The 15329-nt window shown below is 39.6% G+C and overlaps 1 protein-coding gene across 5 annotated transcripts in view; it reads right to left on the reverse strand.

The window, feature by feature from the left end:
- Sms (spermine synthase) overlaps positions 1-15329 on the reverse strand; it is an 89556-nt gene that overhangs the window by 13196 nt on the left and 61031 nt on the right. For all 5 annotated transcript variants that reach the window (XM_067123820.1, XM_067123818.1, XM_067123819.1 and 2 more), the window contains exons 6-8: positions 6471-6593; positions 5699-5853; positions 5362-5451 (exon numbers count right to left, since the gene is read on the reverse strand). In XM_067123820.1, the coding sequence (XP_066979921.1) occupies positions 5362-5451; positions 5699-5853; positions 6471-6593 (368 nt within the window). The remainder of the gene's footprint in view (positions 1-5361; positions 5452-5698; positions 5854-6470; positions 6594-15329) is intronic.

The following is a 15329-nucleotide window of genomic DNA, read 5'->3' on the forward strand; positions in this document are numbered from 1 at the left end:
TATCCTACTTACGAACATTCAGAGATACGAACAAACATGATCGTAAGTTAAAATTGTGTTCAGAGCACTCCCCTTTGCCACCCGTAAGTTATCATCTCCATGTTGAAAGGGGGGGAAGGCATACATGTCCAAGTTGGACCAGTCCAGGGCATTACATCCATTGCCCATGCCAGAGGGTCTGGAACTGGCGAGCAATACAGGGGAAGGTGGTGATTTCTTGATGTTGCAAACAGGTCTATCGATGGCTTCCCCCACCGTTTCCACAGATCAGTGCACCCCTGCGGATTCAGTGTCCATTCCGTTGGTAGGACCTGTTTGCAGCGACTCAACTCATCTGCAAGTACGTTCATTTTGCCCTGAATGAAGCGGGTGACGATCCGGGTGCAGTTGTCCTGGACCCAGATGAGGAGATCTTTGGCTGCTAGGCAAAGAGAGAACGAGTGCACACCTCCCCGATTCTTTATGTAGGCTAACGCTGTCATGTTGTCTGAGTTGATCTTGATCGTCTCGTATGTCACTGAAGCAAAGTGTCGGAGAGCCAGATGTACTGCTTTCAGCTCCCTCAAATTTATGTGGGGCCTCCTTTCTTCTTGCGACCATGTCCCTGCAACTTCTGAATCCTGCGGATAAGGCCCCCCACCCGAGATCTGAAGCGTCTGAGAATAAGGTTAGGCTTGGTTTAATGGGTGTAACGATTTCCCAACTGAGAATCTCCCTTCCCTGAGCCACCACCGAAGGTCCTCCTTGATTTCGGGAGTGATGGGAAAGACAAACGAGTCTGGGAGCATCTTCCTGCACCAGCTGGCCTTTAGGAAGAACTGGAGGGGTCTTGTAAGAATTCTCCCTAAAGGCAAAAACTTCTCTATGGATGAGAGGGTGCCCAAGAGGCTCATCCATTCTTTGGCTGAGCAGGAAGGGAGAGCGAGGAATTTCTGAACCGTTTGAAGGCAGGACTGAATTCTTCTCTGTGACGGAAAAGCCCGGAACTCAGAGTCGATCATCATCCCTAAATAGAAGATTGACTGAATCGGGATTAACTGCAATTTGGGAATGTTGATTAGAAAGCCCAGATCCTGGATGAGGAGGAGCGTCTTCTGTAAGTACTCCATGCAGCACTATCTTGAAGGAGAACGTAGGAGCCAATCGTCAAGATAAAAGCATATGTTGATGGCCATCAGATGTAGCCACTTTGCTAACAGGCAAGAATCCTGGAAAGACCTGTGGAGCTGTGGAGAGGCGAAACATAGGGCCTGAAATTGGTAGACCTTGCCCTGGAATACGAACCTTAAGTACTTCCTGGATTCCGGGTGGACTGGAATGTGAAAGTACGCATCCTCCATGTCTATTGTCACCACCCAATCCCCTTGATGGATGGAGGACAGTACTGATTAATTGGTTTCCATCCTGAATTTTGTTTCGATGAAGAAATTCAGGGCGCTTACATCCAGGACAGGTCTCCAACCTTCCTATGACTTGGGTATGACAAAAAGGCAGTTGTAAAACCCCTTCGAGTTCAAGTCTTCTACAACCTCCATAGCCCCTTTCCTGAGCAGGGAAGTCATGTCCTCTGACAGGGCCAAAAACCTCTGTGAGCCTACAGAATAGGCTTTCAAGGTGATGAGTACTGACGCCAATGAGGGTTCTGCATTGAATGGGATGGAATACCCCTCTCAGGACTTCTATTACCCATGGTCCTGCATTCTTCGCTTCCCATTTCCTTAAAAAATGAATTAGCCTGGCTCCAGCGTGAACACGGAGGACCAGATCCTAACTTGCTAGAGGAGGGTCTGGTAGAGGATTTCTTGATCAGGCGTACTGCACAGAGATTGGTGCATGGATGGGACTGATATCTGGCTCCGTCACCTCAAAAGGGCCGCTGCTGTAATGGAGAGGCTACACTGGGACTAAAGGAGGCTGCAGGCCTAAGACTTGGCTGCTTAGGTCATTTAGTAGACTGCACAAGTAAATCCTGTGTTGTCATTTTCTGTAACTCAGACGTTATAATCTCTAAAGTAGCACTAGGGAACAGACTACCACAATCCATAAGGGCAAATAGAAGAGACTGCTTTTGTGAGGGAGTGACTCCTTTCGTGGTGAATGAGCACCACAACTCCCTCTTCTTCAGGATGCCCAAGGCAAAAAGAGAAGCTAGTTCTTGTGAGCCATCACAAACTGCCTTGTCCCCGCAGGACAATATTCCCAACCAGTCTGCTGAAAATTTGTCTTGGAAAGTGGCACAATCTTCAATCTAGAAAGCTGAAGATTTCAAAGGCTTTAAACAAGTCCTTCACCAAGCTGGTAACTGAAGATGAAAAGCAAGTTTTGGTGGAAGTGAACACTGAACTTAGCATTGAGTCAATCAGGCTGAAGAAGTCCCCCTGGGAGGAGGCAGACACTCCCAAAGAGGGAGCTTCCGCAGTGGCATATGAAAGATACCTCCTTTTCGTCAGACGAGGAGGAGAGGTGCAAAAGGTAGCCTTCCCGAGATCCCTCTTGTCAGATAACCAACCCTTGATATGGGACAAGGCTTTCTTTGAGGAACAGGAGAGAACCATCTTTGGCAGGTTAGAGGAGCCTGCAGGTTGCCTCATCATAAAAGCAGAGCCTGGAGAAGACGGAACCGAAAGAGAGAAGAACGACGGATAGCAGAATAAAAAGTACTTCAATAAAGAAGCATAGGCTGTCGTGGGTTGATCCTTCTCTATGTCTTCTTCTATGGATGAAATTGGAGAACGATCTAAGTACAGTTGCTCCTGAACTGCAGCCAAAGGCTTCTTTAAAAGGTCCAATATGCTGTGTAAAAGACATTGGATCGAGTCCAAGGAAGAGTCCTACAACACAGGAACACTGACACTAGTGAAATCTGACTGCACGGGGAGTTCACTGAGGGCAGTATGTGGCACGGCACACTTGCCAGGCGGTGGTGCCAAATGAGCAGGCAACTGCATCAACACTGGCAGATGAGAAGTCACAGGAGGAGTTGCTGAGACCGAAGAACCATCCGAGACGAGTGAACACTCAGCTAAAGGCCGATCTAACACTGCACGCTTCTTGGAAAGAGAGCATTTGGCAGGACAACCCGACACTGGATGTTCGATCGCCGCACAACAGTCGGGGCGCTCGGCTCGTACATAGTGCTCGGAATCCACTTCACAAACAGAAAACACTGGGTGCTCGACTGCCAATGAACGCTCAAAATGCACTGCAGTCTCTCCAATCGTACGTCTGACGCCAGCTGGATGCCTGGCGCCAGCCTTGAACTCGCAAACTTAACTCTCATCCCCCTCTGGGCACTCAGACATCACTGAACATATCCCCACTGGGTGCTAGGCCGCTACTGGCCGCTCAGCCCTATTCTTATACGGGCGCTTGAGGATGAAATACTCAGGAGACATTGGGGCCCTTTTCTGGTTCCAGAAGCTGCACAAAGGTTCTGGACTAATATCTAGGTCTCTGGAATCCTTACTAGGAAGAGGAGGAGACCGCTCAGGAGCTGCAGACCTTTTCAATGGTCTGGAAGACTCGGGGAAAACATCAACTTCACCTCCTGCGGGAGTTGGAATTGGAGTCACTTGACAATAAGGCCTTTCCAGCGGCTGTCCACCAAGTCCTGGAAACGTACAACAGGTTCGGTTGAGGGAGGCAACTATCTGTGATCAAACCCCACCGACCTCCCTTGGACATCCAGTTTACCTCCTCCCAGGGTTAGGGGTTTGGCAAGGATCTTTGTCAAGGAGCGTCAGTGGGACAGATAGCCTCCTCCTCCACTGATGCAACGCTTGCACCAACACTACAAGCACTCATTTGGTCCATCAGGACCCTAACCAAAGCAACAAGCTGGGTTTAACTAGAATGTTAAACTTCTTTATCTATCCAGGCTTCAAGGCTGGCTAAGGCACTGGGCTCAGAAGGTAAGGAGCCAGGAAACGGAGTTAATGGCAGAGTAAGAGGACTTGGAATAGGGGAAAAGGCAGTCACAGGTGTCAAAGAGACAGGTACTTCAGGAGAATGAGACAACCTAACTTTGGCTTTAGCAGCTGCCTTCCTCTCTCTACCTCTTTGCAGTCTCACTAAATGAGAACTCAAAGTCTTCCATCTCCCCTAATCCCATTCCCTACATTCATTGCAATCGAGGTAAGGAGAACAAGTCTGTCCTCTACAAGAACTACATATTGTATGCGTGTAATTTTAGCAGATGTCAAGCTAGTCTTGCAGCCCTTGCTGCAATACCTAATATTATAAGTACTAGAATCTCACATGATTCAGTCACAATCGGGAAACTAGCTAAGCTAAAACAGACTAACGCTACCAAAATACACAGTGTACTTCATCAAAAGTTGGCAATGCCTGCAACCAACTGGTGAAAATCAAACCAAAACAAAAGCTACCCAACAACCGATGTTCAGTCAATGAGCAGCAGGAATGAATTGAGCTCCTGAGCCAGGTTGTGCCTATTCTTCCCCGAAAGTGGGCGGGGTCGGTTACCTACACCAAAACAAGAGAACACTACCGCGAAATTTAAAACTTAAGCTGCCGTGAAAAGTAGGTACTAACAGCAATTTAATTACCTGGTAAGTTACTTATACAAAAATAAAATTTAGGCTACAGGCTAAGCACTGGGACCCATAAGGTCATTCAGTAATTAAAGGAAAATTGAGAGTAAAGAAGGTTTTAAAGGTTTAACAGGAGGAAAACCTCACTGTTGCATTATGAAACAATTGTTAGGAGAAGGTGGAAAGTAAGATGGATCCATGCTATTTGATGGAACCTGAAGATCCACGAAGCACACGCACAATAATGCAAACCAAAAGATAACTTTAGTTTGAATTGGGAATGAAGTATCTGGGAAATTTGCAAACATGTTTCAAAGTTACTTAGAAGAAATGGGTTTGATAAAAAAAAAAAAGAGGAACACAATGTAAAGACAAAATCCTACCATAATGAATCCTAGTTTTTCAGTAAGTTGCCCTGGAATTTAAACAAATTATTTGGATTACAAAACAAAATATTACAGTATCTACAGTTCAGTTACTGTACATTTCTTGGTCTGAGTTGAAATATCTATTTTAAAAGACCAACATAAACTCAGTCAGATCAGCATGTGACAATGTTGCTACAGGGTTTTAAAACCTAATCCTACCAAGGCATCCAAAGTTTTCTTTACAAAACACTAGGTGGCTGTATTTTTTTAAATTAAATTTTTACTTCCTTGTTAAAAGAATCTCACATGAAAAGTTTCTTCCTTTCCCAGTAGCAGTTTTTCCTTCTGCCCAAAAGGTTGGTCTTTTGCAAACATCAAAGTGTATACAGTAGATGGAAGGCAGCTGAAATAGCTTAAAAAAAGGTTCATCTATGACTTACTTTGTAATTAGGCCCATCATAATTGTCCAGACAATCTCCACACACAGACCTCATGTATTTTCGACAAGAATCCATTACCACCTCATCAATCTACAAAACAAATATACAAATCCTAAAAGTATATATAATCCACAAAATCAAAATATCAAAACCTGACGTAAGTGTATTTCAGTTTGTAAGATATGCCAACAAGAAATGTAAAGGTACTAATACAAACTTATTTTGAGAAAGTAAAAACTAAGCTTTACCAAATGTAATCACTATAGGTATTTTTTGACATCTAAATGCCACTGGATCTCACAATAACCTCATGAAAAAGGAAAAAACAGATACCTACATCAATCATTGTGACAAACTTGGGCTTTTCCTTCAAGAGCTCCCAGAGCAATGCACCATCTCCTCCTCCCAAAATTAGGATTTCTTTTCCCTCAAAATTTTCATTTTCTTTATTCATTAGCCCATGGGTGTAAGGAAGGTCACTTTCAGCAAGATCTGTCAATGACAAATGGATATTACACAACTATTCTGAGAGTAAAATTATGAATATAGTACACAGACTCCTCAGTTAATTACCTACTGTACCTGTTTAACAACCACTCGGACTTAATGAACAGCTCTCTGACCAGTTGGCATTGTACACGGTATGACAACTGTACATGTAAACTGCAGGTTCCATAAGCAATTGAATGTTTGTGTCTGTCAAAAAGAATTTGGCATGAGACAGTGAGGGGACAACTGCGGCTCATGCGTGATACCTATTGGTTTCCTGTTTACGTGTTCTTGTAGGTCCAAGACCTGCCCATGCAATGGCGCAGTCTTTTTTTTTTTTTGGTGAATTTCCCCCGAAAATAACTCTCAGATGACATGGAAATTGCGTCATTGGAGCACTTACGGCAAAAAATTTATTGACGTGGTTTCACATCATTGGATCACCAGAAGGTTAAATGAATCTACAACAATTATAATGCAATAGGAACAGTAAATTATGGTAATTTCAAGATTTATGAATTTCAGTTTTCTCTTAATTTATCAATAATTTTCATATTCTGAGATTTTAATACAGGGCAGATGTATTAAAAATTCAACGAATCTACAGAAATAATACTTACTTTGCAATTCATCCAAAACCAGAATATTGCCAAAGCTCAATGTGTGGCAAATTTGTACTTTTTGGAAATCTGACTGCTTCTCAAATACAACTTTGTCAACATCATATTCTAGAATACGGTCATCTGTAAGTAATGAAAAAGCAAACATTACAACATGCAGTGCTAAACATCTCTAACTGCAATGGAATAACAGTTCAAGCCCAGAAGTATGTAAAATACCTTAACCATGAGGTTTAGACTCTTCAAAAGATTTATAAATACTACCTTTACAGTTGACAGACTGGGGTAAAAACAGCTAAACTTCTTGGTTTACTGCAAATGCTTTTTAAACTCATTAACATTACTCTACAGTATAAGTTGTCAGTAACTAAATAAAAACTAATAAAAATTCCGAGATCTGAGTCTCAAATTCCTCTTGTATTTCACAGTAACTTGCAAAATTCAAAACTAATTTCTGGTGTTTCTTTACAAAAATATATGGTGTAAATGCTGATCGCCAGCTATAAATAAACCGAGACAATTAGTGGTGAACAAAAATGTGCAAATATGTAATCGTTCAAGCCACCTGGTTCATTTCTGCTTCTGGGGACATCTTCAATCTGCATATTGGGGGTGCAGACAATACAGATAAGATAGTGCCTTTTGTCAGAAACAGCTAGAAAAGTTGCTTGACAAATTTAAAACATTCAATACCAGTGCGAGTTATATTTGTTCCCAACTATTGCAGTACAAAGGCCAAGAATAATAAATTATCCACTGGACATAATCCCAAGAAGACGATACTAGCAATACATGTTTACATTACGTACTGTATAATGCAAAAAAGGTGAATAAGCCACCTCCTGAGACTTAGCAGGCTTTATAATACTTTGGAATTGGACGTTTAACACAAACAAATCTGATAAATAAGATGACATGCAGATAAAATAAACCAGAAATTACTTAAGCCTTTAATGCCGACTGGACGTATTTTACGTCGACAAAAATTGTCTGTCAGGTGCCAAGTGGACATAAAATACGTCGACTACAAAAAGTTTTTTTAAATATTCGCGGAAAAATACTTATAAGCTTCGTTTGCAAAAAATTTTAAATCACGCCCCTTGAGGGATGCTGGGAGTTCACGGATCACGCTGTTGTTTTGTTTACAAGCGTGACCCAGCTGCGCATGCGGGAATTTCTTTCTTACCCCAAAAGAAAGCGTCAGCTAACTCTGCTGAAAATCTCAGAAATTCTTTAGTCACTTTGTCGTAATTTTTGCACCGTTTTCTATTAGCCTTTACATAAAGATTTATATATGTGCACAATTTCATGTAGAATACAACAAAAAACAACTCATGGTTGTAGTTTTTATCAATTTTGACATATTTTCATATAAATCACGATAAGTGCCAAAATTTCAACCTTCGGTCAACTTTGACTAGACCGAAATGGTCAAAAAATGCAATTGTAAGCTAAAACTCTTACATTCTAGTAATATTCAATCATTTACCTTCATTTTGCAATAAATGAGAAGTCTCTAGTACAATATTTCGATTTATGGTGAATTTTTGAAAAAACTTTTTCCTTATGTCCGCATGCACTAACTGCTGAAAATCTCAGAAATTCTTTAGTCACTTTGTCGTAATTTTTGCACAGTTTTGTATTAGCCGTTACATAAAGTTTTATATATGAAAATGTGTGCAATTTCATGTAGAATACAACAGAAAATAACTCATGGTTGTAGCTTTTATCAATTTTGACATATTTTCATATAGATCGCAATAAGTGCCAAAATTTCAACCTTCGGTCAACTTAGACTCGACCGAAATGGTAGAAAAATGCAATTGTAAGCTAAAACTCTTACATTCTAGTAATATTCAATCATTTGCCTTCATTTTGCAACAAACAAGAAGTCTCTAGCACAATATTTCGATTTATAGTGAATTTTTAAAAAAACTTTTTCCTTACGTCCGCACTAACTCTGCTGAAAATCTTGTAAGAGCCTGATGCCGTCTCTTCCAAACACGTGTGTGTTCGTGTGTTCGTCATCCATCAGAGTGGACAACACAACAAGAACGTCTCGTTTTCTTTCTCTAAAGGAACGCGATTTCAACCATACAATATTTCCGTCTGTTTCTCCCTAACCACTGTTGTCTTGATGTATTGTACAATCACCACTACTTGCATTGCCATGCAGGCATTCTAATCATGTACTCATAATGTTCCAACGAACCTTCTTTATCAAACTGTGTGTATGTTTCTGTCTGTGAAGACGCCAAACGTCTTGCCACTCCGATGGACGACAAACACACGAACATACACGTGTTTGGAAGAGACGGTGTCAGGCTCTTACAATCTCAGAAATTCTTTAGTCACTTTGTCGTAATTTTTGCACAGTTTTGTATTAGCCGTTACATAAAGTTTTATATAAGAAAATGTGTGCAATTTCATGTAGAATACAACAAAAAATAACTCATGGTTGTAGTTTTTATCAATTTTGACATTTTCATATAAATCACGATAAGTGCCAAAAATTTCAACCTTCAGTCAAATTGACTCGACCGAAATGGTCGAAAAATGCAATTGTGAGCTAAAACTCTTACATTCTAGTAATATTCAATCATTTACCTTCATTTTGCAACAAATGAGAAGTCTCTAGCACAATATTTCGATTTATGGTGAATTTTTTGAAAAAACTTTTTCCTTATGTCTGCTCGCTAACTGCTGAAAATCTCAGAAATTCTTTAGTCACTTTGTTGCAATTTTTGCACCATTTTATATTAGCTGTTACATAAAGTTTTATATATGAAAATGTGCACAATTTCATGTAGAATACAACAAAAAATAACTCATGGTTGTAGCTTTTATCAGTTTTGACATATTTTCATATAAATCACGATAAGTGCCGAAATTTCAACCTTCGGTCAACTTTGACTCTACCGAAATGGTCGAAAAATGCAATTGTAAGCTAAAACTCTTACATTCTAGTAATATTCAATTATTTGCCTTCATTTTGCAACAAACAAGAAGTCTCTAGCACAATATTTAGATTTATGGTGAATTTTTGAAAAACTTTTTCCTCACATCCGCACGCGCTAACTGCTGAAAATCTCAGAAATTCTTTAGTCACTTTGTTGTAATCTTTGCACCTTTTTATATTAGCCGTTACATAAAGTTTTATATATGAAAATGTGTGCAATTTCATGTATAATACAACAAAAAATAACTCATGGTTTTAGCTTTCATCAGTTTTGAAATATTTTCATATAAATCACGATAAGTGCCGAAATTTTAACCTTCAGTCAACTTTGACTTGACCGAAATGGTCGAAAAACGCAATTGTAAGCTAAAACTCTTACATTCTAGTAATATTCAATCAATTACCTTCGTTTTGCAATGAACGGGAAGTCTCTAGCACAATATTTCAATTTATGGTGAATTTTTGAAAAAAACTTTTTTTACGTCCACGCGTTACGAATTCATGCATCATTTTGTGATAATATTTCCTCTGTGTTGCTTTGATCATTTTAAAATTTGTTATATACCAAAATCATCACAATTTAGTGTACAATACAACGAAAAAAAAAATAACTCAATAGCTTTAACCATTTTGCTCACAGCGCGATTTGTATACAATTATATACGAAATTTTTTTTTTTGCGGTCATGTATTCAAATATTTATATACAGGTATTCCCCTACTTACGATGGGGTTAGGTTCCAAAAAACCCATCGTTTGTTGAAAAAATCGTAAGTCGAATATGGCCTAGCCTACACTACGGTAATCAGTACCATCTATGGTGACATATATGGTAGCCTAGCCTACACTACACAGTATATTTTATACATATATGGTATAGTAATTATTAGTGTCAGCTAATTCTGCAGGTTCAATGCAGATTGACATGATAAGTCAGTATAAAGAGAAACTGAATAACAAACTTTTGTATATCATATACGGTAGCCTAGCCTACATTATACTGTACTCTATTTTCACAGAACACCGTATTATAAAAACATCAAAATACCGAATGTGCATCTTTTCCATGGATCTTTTAAAAAGTTATTCTTTACTACACTGTATCCAATTGTAAATATTCTCATATTGCTTTCGCATTATAAATTCCGATCATAGCGATCTAATGTTTTGGTTTGGGAATCGATCATGCGGTCTTTATTTCGCCGCATTTAACTCAGTACAGAGGGCATTTCTTGCTTCTAGTTAGCGTAAACGAATCTCTAGATACTTTATTTCTAAGGGACATATATATTTTTCATTATACGAAGTGTTTTTAAGGCGAAATATAACTTAAATATGTCTCCTTGTGAAGTTAATTTGGCCACTTTTTCGTTAATACATGACAACCATGACGTTGGCGGCTGGCCGTTTGGGGGATTGTTTGTTTTGTATAAAAAAAATCAAGATTCCGTTCGTTATTTTCTCTTGATTTCATCATCATACTACGAGCTTTTCGTATTTATCTTTTATCGGTGTGAAAACAGCAGTAATATGTGTTCTTTCATGCCCAGTAGTTTTGATTAAAATACTTTCCAAATTTATTTGCGGTCGAGTTTCATCCATGTTGCCAATGCATGATAATTTATAGTCATTAGCAGCTTGAACATTCGTTTCTCAGCTTCAACTACAACTTGCAGCTTAAATTTACTGTAGCAGTATGTTTCCTTGCCGATCTTTTCTCCAAAGCGGATAAGGGTGTAGTGTAAAAACACAGTATATCAGTGATTAGCGTCATTTTTAACATAACTACGGTAATTGTTTAACCGTACGATGGTTGAAATACAAGCAAAAGTTGTTATCCGATTCAGTTCTTAGCAAAACAACAGTTTCTCGTTCGGTTGTTTATGGCTGTACGCATTTTCGCAAGAGTATAAGGTTACTAACAATACTTTTATCATTCTCTTACTTTTTTAACTAGAAGATGGAATAAAGAGAAGGAGAAAAAGAAGTTGGTCTCTTTTGCTGCCTGATACGCTGTTGCCTGTGCCTGCTCGAAATTTAAAAATATTTCCTAAATATTGTCGTACCGGTATTAATTGCTAACTCCATCGTAAACTCGAATTATCATAAGACAAATTATCGTCACTCGTGCGCTACCTGTATTTACAAACGCACAAGAATTGCAAACGAACACTGACCTATTTTGACTTCCGATACAACGAGAGCAAGTGAGGTTGGCTCACTGAAATAATGTACCTATTCCAGCCTCTCGGCCAACGTATCGTACACTGTACGCTGCCGGATTGTACAGTGTTGCCTGCGCCAGTCGCCCGCAAAATTTAAAAATACGTATTTTCGAAATATTGTCTTATCGATATTAATTGCTAACCCCATCGTAAAAGCGAATTATCGTAAGTCGAATCATCGTAACTAGAGCACTACCTGTATGATAATGATATTTTTTTTCATTTCTGATGATTGCATACTAAACTTCAGGCAATGAGAAAAAAAGGAGCCAAAAATGAACTCTTAATCTTAAAAACTAAGCGTGCTGTGATTTAAAAAAAACTTTCTTTCCGCTTCTGCGCTAACTCTCAAACCCCGTCGGCACACAGCAGACACTTTTGTAAATAGAGGCTCGGCGTTTAAGGGTTAATGTCAGTGAACCTATCTAGATGACATCAGAGTATCTGAGGGCAACTCAAGACATACAAGTTAACACTGCAACACATATTCTACACAACATGTTATTCATACAGACTCATTAACCCTTAAGGGACGGGCTAATTATATATCATGCAACCCCATCCACCAAGCAAACTTTAAGGTTGGCCAATTTAAGAAAAAAAACATCAATGGAAAGCGGTGGATATACAAATGCACATGGTGTAAAAAAAAAAAAATCTAAAAAATTTTCCCTAAAAGTGACTATTTACAACCCATGTGGGGCCTCTTTTACAAAACACTCAGAAATTTTACCAAGTTCTACATGTTTTTTCTAATAATTTATTTTATTTTATTTTGTACAATCATAATTACAGCTCACACAACATCATAACAGATAAGAACTAAAAACATTAACAAATTCTGAGTATATGTGTTGTAAAACATTTACGTAAATTTACTGAGATCGGGAGACACAGTAACTTTTTTGGAGGTATACATGTTTTTTCTAATATTTCTTTGCAAAATTACAATTATAACTGACATCATATCATAACAGATAAGAACTAAAACCAACAGCAATCTCTGAGTATATTTATGAGCAAATAAATAAAAAGACATCATGGGAGAGAGAGGAGCAAGACATCGCCCCATCAAGTCAAGAACAATACTGATCTGCCTGAGGTGCCCACAATTGAGCTGAACTGAATTCTTCAACTGCCACTATTCATTTATGGGCCACTGAAGTGATGGAAACTCTTTCCCGCTCGATACAGCCAAAGCGTATGGCGTGTAATATTAAAATACTCCTCAGAGGGGATCCGTCCACCTATTTTAGATCCTCTCATGAGGGGATCTGTCCATTAAGGGTTAATCATCTACCTTCTTGTATTTAGATTTTATCCCAGTCGCACCAATTTCATCCTGAAAAGAATGCATCCACTTCATCTGACTATACTTCTCCTACCATTCCACATTTACAATTATTCCACTGCACCCTATCTGAGGGTCAAATGAGTGCAAAGATGGTAGAAGGGCAATGTACCTTACGATTAATGAGTTTGTGTGAAAAAAATCTTTAGGTATAACAAAACTGTCACTTGTTCATTTTAGCCCATTTATCTTAAGATGCCTGAGCCACAATCCCGGAGGAAAGATGCAAGTGTTTTCTCCTGAGGAGGACTAGAAATCCAAGGTTCTATTCTTCATTTATCAGGTGAGCTTGACCCTGGAGCCCTGACTGATACAGAACATCTAACTCTGTTGCCCACACCCTTCCTGGAGTAAGGCAGGTTCATGTCTCAACTGTGGCTTGAGGCAAAACCACTTCCAGAGTTCTGAAGGGACTGTTCCAATCACCTGATTTAAAATCCTCTTCTAAGTCTGGTGGGCAAAGAATTGCACCTGCCCTGGAAGTAACGATAGTGGAAGCCACCACCACCACAGCCACCAAAGAGGTGCTACCCTGGAGTGAAAGATGGCTGGCTAGCAGTGCCGGAAGAGCACTAGCCAAGGCCAAAATCAGCTTTGTCTGACATAAGGCAGACCAGAGTTGTGCTTAACTCGCCAAAACAATTTGCTGCTGCTGCATGTGCTCCATGAAAGAGGGGCCCAAAGCTTGAGGAGGCAGCACTACCCACGGAGAGAGCAGTGAGATGGCACGAGATGTGGGAAAAGGGCCTAGTGGAATCAACAGGACTGGTAACATGTCCGAGCAGGGTCGCTTAGAATGAAGAGGGCAAGACTAAACCATGGATGAGGAGCAGTGCCCTTGTATGCCATTCTGAATTCTGTCTCTGGGTTATGAGGCTGTAGGGAAGGGGTGTACTGACATAATGCAGTGGTTGCAGTGAGATGATGATCTGTCACTGGCCAAGGAGTTCAATAGATACGTTTGCCAGAATCTTGGGTGCCAACTGGCTGAGAATCAATTTTATGCAAATTTAAACCAATGTTCCACGTCCCATTTCACACACACACTAGAAGTCTTCTATGGTAACACTGCTGGTGAGCATTACAAAAGATGAGTCTTCTGTCCACAGATGATGTAAAGGAGCTGCAAACCTTACCCTGAAATATGTGGGGAGGTATGGTAAAATTAGGTCAATCACATACCAACACATACTCCAATCCCATGCCTTTACATCAGGGAAAATGGGTGGGCTTGAGGACTCACCGCAGCTACCAAAAGTAGGTTTTCCCTTTTTTTTATAGCGTAGCTGCTGTTTGTCCTCATAAGAGCTAACAAACATAACTGACAGGTGACAAAATGGCTTAGCTCCTGATAAATAAACCCCAACAACCCAGATCAAGTTTTGGTCAGAAGTTTAGTATAGTCACAGGTTATGAACCATTTTCTTTACTCCGGATACCCATTAGGGTTTGGCATTAAAGAATAGGAAGCAACACATGAACCAATATATGCACTGTTCTTTGTGGTTCGAAGGTGGCTTACCTAATTATGTTGGGTGTGGCTGCAGGATTATTGCAACTTCCCCAGCAATACCTCAGCATGTCCACCACTCTAATGTCAATAGTCACCACTTTTATGGCAACAGTGTTTCAGAAATTTTTTACTCAAGGTAAAGTCACAGGTTATCAAACATTTTCCTTATTCTGGATACCCATTAGAGTTTGGCAATAAAGAGCAGGAAACACACGAACCTATAAATGTATTATCCCTTGTGGTTCTACAGTGACTTACCTAACTATGTCTGGTCTGGCTGCAGGATTACTGCACCTTCACCAGTTCAGGAGTACAGTCATACCTCGAAATTACGTGAGGTTAGGTTCCGGGGGCCCTCGTGCAAGGTGAATTTTCGCGTAAGTTTGGCATGGTCTTTAAAAATGCTAATACATGTTTATTTCCAGAGTTTAAGTACTAAATATGACCCTAATCATGCTCCCAACGTATTAAGCTAACTTTTAAATGAACTAAAGTTAGTGTAATTTTATTTAAAATTTAGCTTATTACCCTTAGAAAAGGAATACAGTAAATGGTTGACATAAAAATGAAGTACTGCACAGTTTCATAATAGCACATTTACAGTAGGTGCGTACGTATACTAATGTTACCCCTAATTCATGGGATGCCGTTTTCTTTGCGTCACTAGGCAAAACGTCATGTGTCAGTCAACAAAAGTACAATTCTATAAAATATCGAAAACATGTACATAATGTTCGTAGAAGGTAGTACAGTGGAGGTAAAATTCAATCAATTTAAAATTATATACTGTACAGGTAATGATGTACAGAGAA

Source organism: Macrobrachium rosenbergii, chromosome 21 (assembly GCF_040412425.1).
Source record: "Macrobrachium rosenbergii isolate ZJJX-2024 chromosome 21, ASM4041242v1, whole genome shotgun sequence".
NCBI classification, from domain to species: Eukaryota; Metazoa; Arthropoda; class Malacostraca; order Decapoda; family Palaemonidae; genus Macrobrachium; species Macrobrachium rosenbergii.